At 47.9% G+C, this 8,000-nt stretch overlaps 1 protein-coding gene across 2 annotated transcripts in view; it reads left to right on the forward strand.

The window, feature by feature from the left end:
- Slc27a5 (solute carrier family 27 member 5) overlaps positions 1 to 4,184 on the forward strand; it is a 10,597-nt gene extending 6,413 nt beyond the window's left edge. For both annotated transcript variants that reach the window (XM_028781873.1, XM_028781874.1), the window contains 6 exons: positions 1,213 to 1,407; positions 1,494 to 1,584; positions 2,979 to 3,177; positions 3,406 to 3,503; positions 3,671 to 3,801; positions 3,878 to 4,184. In XM_028781873.1, the coding sequence (XP_028637706.1) occupies positions 1,213 to 1,407; positions 1,494 to 1,584; positions 2,979 to 3,177; positions 3,406 to 3,503; positions 3,671 to 3,801; positions 3,878 to 4,054 (891 nt within the window). In that variant the 3' untranslated portion in view covers positions 4,055 to 4,184. The remainder of the gene's footprint in view (positions 1 to 1,212; positions 1,408 to 1,493; positions 1,585 to 2,978; positions 3,178 to 3,405; positions 3,504 to 3,670; positions 3,802 to 3,877) is intronic.
- The last annotated feature ends 3,816 nt before the right edge of the window (positions 4,185 to 8,000 follow it).

Here is an 8,000-nt window from a genome sequence, read left to right on the forward strand (position 1 = left end):
AGAAAGAAAGAAAGAAAGAAAGAAAGAAAGAAAGAAAGAAAGAAAGAGAGAAAGAAAGAAGACCTCCTACATGAAGGGGGCTCTATAAACATGAAATGAACTGACTATATGAAGTACCTAGAATGTAGCTCAGGATAAGCACACTCGCTGTGAGATGCTCTTATTCTTATAGCGTAATGAGCTGTGGTCCCTAGGAAACTGTCTCTAGTCAATACACCCCCTCCCCAATCTCCCCCTCCCCCTTCAGTCTCAGATCAAAAGCCCTATGAAACTCCTTCTAGGAAGGTGCATTCCACAGGTCACACTTCAAGATAAGATTTCAAGTAATTCCCCAGGTCACCTATAGAATGAACGTCACCACCCAACAGAAATGTTTATAGACAATGCCTTCAAGTAACAACTCTCCTAACCCACATAGTGTCAGATGATCAATAGTTTGCCCGACATTAAGATCATATTAGTTTGTCATCCTGGCACAATCTAGAGTCACCTGTGGAGAGTCTCAGTGAAGGATTGTGTAGGTTAGATTAGCCTGTGGCACGCGTGTGAGAGATTGACTTTGGAAGACCCATCCTGGGGATGAGTGGTGTAATTTTATAGGGTGGCCTGGATACTCTAGTTCCTCCTAGCTAAGTAACTCTGCAGATAAAAGCTACTTCAAGCAACTTTCTCTAGGCAAAACTCCCCTATAATGTCTGCAGGGATACTTTATGTAAAGCCTCTAGTAATTTTCTTTTTTCTTTTTTTTTTTTTTTTTTGGTTTGGTTTTTCGAGACAGGGTTTCTCTGTGTAGCCCTGGCTGTCCTGGAACTCACTCTGTAGACCAGGCTAGCCTCGAACTCTCGAACTCAGAAATCCGCCTGCCTCTGTCTCCCAAGTGCTGGGATTAAAGGCATGCGCCACCACCGCCCGGCTAGTAACTTTTTTCTAAGATAGGGTTCTCCCTATATAGTCCAAACTGGCTATGTGGCTTATTTTGAAATCCAACTAATAATCCTCCTGCCTCAGTTTCCTAAGTGCAGGGATTATAGGCATGCCTCGCACACATGTTTAACTGTTCTTAAGTACCACAGATAGATTCCCTAAGTACAGGTCTCACCACCACTTTTCAGGTAATTCCCAATTAACACCGAAACTACCTTCTTGAGAAAGAGTTCCTAGCCATAGCTCCCAGGGTACCACCTCCTGACCCTTCTTGGGTTGTTCCTGCAGCGACCAGAAGACAAGATACATACAGTGCGCTTGGCAATGGGCAATGGACTTCGGGCAAACGTGTGGGAAAACTTCCAGCAACGCTTTGGTCCCATTCGGATCTGGGAATTCTACGGCTCCACAGAGGGCAACGTGGGCTTAATGAACTATGTGGGGCACTGCGGGGCTGTGGGCAAGACCAGCTGCCTCCTTGAAGTGAGTGGATGGGACTCCCAGTGTGATGGTGGTCCTGAGGCTGAGCCCCCAGTACCTTTGTCAGTGCTTCCCACCCTCTATCCCAGATGCTGATTCCCACTGAGCTGGTACAGTTTGACCTAGAGACGGCAGCTCCTGTGAGGGACAAACAGGGTTTTTGCATCCCTGTGGAGCCAGGTAAGGAAGTCAGGAAGCCTTCTTTGGAGGTGTGAGGGGAAGTCACTTTCACTTCCTTGGCTGGAACAAGCTGCCCAAAGTCCTTTTATTATTATTTTTTTTCCTTCAGATTTTTGGGTATAATATCTCATATAGCCCAAGCTGGTCTTAATCCCCCTGCCTCCACTTCTCAAATGCTAGGATTACAGGAGTGTGCCACCACCCTGGCGTCCAAAGTCTTACTAGTGGTGATACGTGGTGGTGTCTGCAACCCTCACCTTGAACTTTAGGTCTATCTGACCATGACCTGGGGATCTCTGCCTTAAAGGATTTTGGCTCTGCCCAATTCCCATTTCAATCTTACTCTAGTCTACCGGATCAGTGTATGTCCGTTGGTTTTCTTGAGCTTTCTATAGCGGTCACAAGCTCCCAGATCGTAGTCCCTTCCCATATCTTCTCTCCTGGGGTTTTGCAAGGGCTCAGGTATGTCTTTCTTCCTACTCCCACTTGCCAGTTCCTCATTCTTGCTTTGTTTTCTCATGAACACCCAGATACTACTACTTTCTCTCTCTTTTCAGAACTATTTGATTTCCTGAGTTTCTCTGTCTTCCTCTTGCTGTCTTGGTTCCTCTCACCTTAAGTCTGAGTATCCCCCATCAACATATCTTTAAAACAATTTTTTAAAGAACTATTTATTTTACTTATATGAGTACACTGTCACTGTCTTCAGACACACCAGAAGAGGACATCAGATCCTGTTACAGATAGTTGTGAGCCACCATGTAGTTGCTGAGAATTGAACTCAGGACCTCTGGAAGAGCAGTCGGTGCTCTTAACCGCTGAGCCATCTCTCCAGCTGCCATCTTTAAAATTTTTATTTTATGTGTATGAGTGTTTGCCTGCATTTATGTATGTGTACCTGGTATGTGCTTGGTGCCTGAGGAAGGCAGAAGAGGGTGTCAAATGTCCTGGAAGTACAGATACAGGTGATTTTGAGCCACTATGTGGATGGTGGGAACCGAAGTTTAAATCTTCTGAAACAGCAGCCAGTATTCTTTTTTTGGGGGATGGGGGGGGGGTTGGGGTTTGAGATTTGGGTTTTCTGTGCAGCCCCTGGTTTCCCTGGAATCACTCTTTAGACCAGGGCTGGCCTCGAACTCAGAAATCCACCTGCCTCTGCCTCCCAAGTGCTGGGATTAAAGGCGTGCGCCACCATGGCCCGGTTCATAGAAACCGGTCCTTAAAGACGCAGCCAGTGTTCTTAACTGCTGAACTATCTCTCCGGCTTTATCAGAACATCTTAGCTCTACCTTTGGCTGGGTGAAGAGTCCAGAGTGAGAAACCTCTAGCAGGACGGCTGCCTCCAGAGCTGGTGGGGTTCCTATTTAGGACTTATTTTCAATTTATACCCCCAGGAAAGCCAGGACTTCTTTTGACCAAGATTCGAAATAATCAACCCTTCCTGGGCTACCGTGGTTCCCAGGATGAGACCAAGCGGAAACTGGTTGCGAACGTACGGCACATAGGAGACTTGTACTACAACACTGGGGATGTGCTGGCCAAGGACCAGGAAGGCTTCTTCTACTTCCGAGACCGCCTTGGTGACACCTTCCGGTCAGGCAGGGGGGGGGGGGGGGGCCAGGGCTTCTGGGATGTCCTACCTCCCTAGGGACGGATGGGGCCCACTCGTCCCAGGGGTGGGGCATACCCTTTTCCTGGGATGTGGCTTCTATTCCCAGGGACAGAACATCCTTTCCTGGGGCTGGGATCTCTCTTAGGGAGGAGAGCCTCTCTCTCGGGGCAGAACATTCCTAGCCTAGGGCATGGCTTCTCTCTTTTCAGGTGGAAAGGCGAAAATGTATCCACTGGAGAGGTGGAGGGTGTGTTGTCTAACCTAGACTTCCTTGAGGAAGTCAATGTCTATGGTGTGCCTGTGCCAGGTACGGAGAGTTCGCCTGACTTTATACATCTTGCACCTTTGTGTGTAGCGGATTTGTTATTACAAATTAAGGGCCCTGTTGGGGTACAGAGAGGTTAAAATATATGTCCAGTTGCACAGCCAGTAAGCAGAAATAGGCCCGCTCAGAGTGACCAGTGTGCTTTCCAGGGTGTGAGGGTAAGGTTGGCATGGCTGCTGTGAAACTGGCTCCTGGAAAGACTTTTGATGGGCAGAAGCTATACCAGCACGTCCGCTCCTGGCTCCCTGCCTACGCCACACCTCATTTCATCCGTATCCAGGTAAGCAAGAGGTAGCAGGAGTAGGTGGATGAGGGAATTAGTGTCACATTCAGGGGTTATAATTATTGCTTTGCAGGACTCCCTGGAGATCACGAACACCTACAAGCTAGTGAAGTCAAAACTGGTGCGTGAGGGTTTTGATGTAGGGATCATTGCTGACCCCCTCTACATACTGGACAACAAGGCCCAGACCTTCCGGAGTCTGATGCCAGACGTGTACCAGGCTGTGTGTGAAGGAACCTGGAAGCTCTGACCACCTAGACAACTGGAAGGCTATTCAGGAGTGTGGAAATCGACACCAGTCAGCTTCACAACATTGTTAGGGTTCTAGATGCCCGTGGCCCAGTAGTACGTAGCAAATAAACTTGAATGAGTATACAAAAGTCTCTGTGTGGACCTGAATGGATGAATGCAGCTGTTCAGTGCTGCTCCCTACCCCACCCTGCTACAGAGCTCTCTGTCAGCTGATCCAGTGAAGAGAAGAGGGTGCAACTCTGGTCTTTTGTGGCCACTGAAGCATAAGGCTTGGGTCAAGGTAGGATAGCCGATATAGATGACAGATGTCCTGTTAACTGTTGAAAAAGGGATGTACATGGGAAGGCTGTGGATGCATGATCTGACAGAGGCTGAGGGGGCAGTAGACTAATTAAGGCAAAGGAGAACTGGGAGAGACTGGGAGAAGAGTATTTCTGGAAGATTAAGGCCCTATAGTATATTTGTTGAGGACCAGGAGGATGAGACTGGGTCCCTGAATGTAGCCCTGGCTGGTCGTGAACTCAGAGATCTGCCTACTTCTGCCTCCCAGGTGCTGGGATTAAAGGCTCCCACCACTGTGGCCAACTCTTCATTGTTTTTATTATGTGCATGCATGTACTTAGGTATGTGCACATGAGTGCAAGTACCCACAGAGATCAGAGGCATCCCCTCGGAGTTGTGAGCCACCTGGTGTAAGCTCTGGGAATAGAACTAAGGTCCTCTGCAAGAGCAGCATATGCTCTTTTTTTTTTTTTTTTCTCGAGACAGGGTTTCTCTGTGTAGTTCTGGCTGTCCTGGAACTCACTCTGTAGACCAGGCTGGCCTTGAACTCAGAAATCCGCCTGTCTCTGCCTCCCAAGTGCTGGGACTAAAGGTGTGTGCCACCACCGCCCTGCTGCAGCATATGCTCTTAACCACAGAGCCATCTCTTCACCCCTCATATGTCATTTTAAAGCACAAAGGAGTGACAGAGCTGATGTGTACCCTTCTCATGTTACCAGGTGTTTCGGGGTTACATTACCATTTCTATTGATGAGCCACCACGACCAAATGCAAAATGGAGAAGAAAGGCTTTATCTGGCTTACATATCATAGTCCATCTTAGTGGGAAGTCAGGACAGGAACTTAAACAGAACAGGCTCTTGCAGGAGTTCACACAGAGGCCGTGGAGGAGTGCTTGCTCCTCATGGCTTGTTCAGCTTGCTTTCTTATAGAACTCAGAACCACCAGCCCAGATATGGGCTCCACCTACGATGGGGGGTGTCTGCCCACATCAATCACTAAGTAGAAAATGCTCTACAGGCTTCTCTACAGCTGGATTTTATGGGGGCGTCTCCTCAGTTGAGGGTCCCTCCTCTCTGATGACTTTCACTTGTGTGAAGTTGAAATTAAACTAGCCAGGACTCGAGGGAAAGGGCAGGTGGCTTTAAAGCCCCAGTGGCATGTAATGCTACTGCAATTCCTCCCTTGTCGAAGACCTCATTCCTTGAAGTCTTGTGCAGGAGTTGGGGAATGGATTAAGAAACCAGGAGGGGAGCAGGGCAGTGGTGGCACACGCCTTTAATCCCAGCACTTGGGAGGCAGAGGCAGGCAGATTTCTGAGAGACAGAGAGAGAGAAAGAGACAGAGAGAGAGAGACAGAGAGAGAAACCCAGAAGGGATATGGACTCCACAAGAAGACCAAGGGAGTCAACTGACCTAGACCCTTGGGGGCTCCCAGACACTGAACCAATCGAAGAGCATACATAGGCTGACCTAGGCCTCCTGTACATATGTAGCAGATGTGCAGCTTGGTCTTCATGCAGGTCTCCCAACAACTGCAGTGGGGGCTTACTCTGACTCTGTTGCCTTCGTGTGGATCCTGTTCACCTAACTGGGCTCCCTTGTCTGACCTCAGTGGGAAAGCATGTGCTTAGTACTGCAGTGATTTGAGGTGTCAGGGTGGGTTAGTACCCAGGGGGGACATTCCCTTTCTCACAGGAGTAGTGTAAGGGGGTATAAAGGGGGGGACTGTGTAGGTTGGGGACTGAGAGTGGAGGTGGGGCTGCAGTGGGATGTAAAGTGAATAAATAAATAAATTAATGGAAAAGAGAGAACATTTCCCTGTTAAGAGTTGTGAACCTAAAATCATTTAGGAAATGGGCTAAAATGTGGCGTTTGGTATAAGCCGGGAAAACCTAGAGACCCAGGGTTTTTGTTTTGTTTGTTTTTTTTTTTTTCGGTTTTTCGAGACAGGGTTTCTCTGAGTAGCCCTGGCTGTCCTGGAACTCACTCTGTAGACCAGGCTAGCCTCGAACTCTCAAACTCAGAAATCCACCTGCTTCTGCCTCCCAAGTGCTGGGATTAAAGGCGTGTGCCACCACTGCTCTGCCAAGACCCAGTTTTAAAGGTATTCACCAGAAGGGATTAGTGTCTGCTTTAGGTCACACTCTCACAAAGTGCCTCTGGGTAGGAATGCTCGTTTAGGAGAAGGAGATAAGACAAAACACAGACCAGAAACCATAATGTTATTCTAGCATCTTTGGACTCTAGCCAAGTCAGGATGGACCTGTGACATTTCTGGCTAAGCACAAGAACAGAGCAGCTGTTTAGGGGTCTCTGCCCTGAACTGCCTGACCTATTTTTATCTCTTGTCCTCATCATCTTGGTAATAAGGTCTGTACTGTCAGGAGGTCGGAGGACTCATATGAATTGATTGACAGGATTGAGTGTCCCCACCCACGACTCCACCTCCCACCCCCCACCCCTGACCTCAGAAATGCCCCTGAGAGTGACTCCAAGAACCACAGACTACAGAGTGCTGAGGTCTCTGGGAAGTGTTCACTGTAGGTCAGGACCAAAAGTACTCTGAGGGACTCAGTGTTGAACAGTGGGCAGGAAAACTCCTGCTGGAGTTGTGGCACAGCCCCCAGGGCCAGTTATTAGTGGGTGAGCTGAGGCCAACCCTCCCCCCCTTCCCCCAACCCCCTCTCTCTCCCTCCCCCAGCAGAAGTGTAACCACATTGTTGGTGAACAGCTGTACCCAGCTGTCCCTTGGTTAGGAACCGTGGTCGCTGTGACTTCACGACTGCAATGGCTCTGTTGATTCTTTTTCTTTGACATTGTAAAAAAGGATTATTTATTTATTTTATTTATATGAGTACACTGTAGCTGTCTTCAGACACACCAGAAGGGGGCATCAGATCCCATTACAGATGGTTGTGAGCCACCATGTGGTTGCTGGGAATTGAACTCAGGACCTCCAGGAAGAAAAGTCAGTGCTCTTAACCGCTGAGCCATCTCTCCAGCCCTAGCCTTAGTTTTTAAAGTGATTGTTCAACCTGGTGGTGGTTGTGGTGCAGGCTTTTAATCCTAGCACTAGAAAGGCAGAAGCAGGGGGAGCTCTGTGAGTTCGAAGCCAACCTCGGCTACAGAGTGAAGTTCCAGGACAGCCAAGGCTACCCAAAGAAACCCTGTAATATTTGTGGCAAATATTAGCCCCACGTGATCTTTGTGTATTTTGGACAGAGGCTGACTACTTACCCATGCTAACATTGGACTTTAATCCTTTTACCACAGCCTACCTAGTAGTATTGGGATCACAGATGAGCGCAACTGTGCCTAAATCAGAATTAGTCCCTTATTATTAACATGATTTTTTTTTTACCTCGTTTTGTTAAAAAAAACTGGATTTCTGATATTCTTTGTATGTCTGGTAGAGAGAATAAAATTTTAGGTAGTTGTGGTGGTATACATGGAACATGCAAACAAAAGACTTACTCATGGCTAGCCTGGGCTGCAAGATAACATTTCCAAAAACAAAACAAAAATCAAGCTAATTGTGGTGACATATGCCTAAAATGCCAGTACTTAGGAAACAGAGACAAAAGCATTACTGTGAGGCAGGCCTGTTCTACATAGTGAACCCCAGGCTAGCCAGGGTTGCTGTTCTACGTAGTGAACCC

Source organism: Grammomys surdaster, unplaced genomic scaffold, assembly GCF_004785775.1.
Source record: "Grammomys surdaster isolate TR1022 unplaced genomic scaffold, NIH_TR_1.0 576, whole genome shotgun sequence".
Taxonomy (NCBI): Eukaryota; Metazoa; Chordata; class Mammalia; order Rodentia; family Muridae; genus Grammomys; species Grammomys surdaster.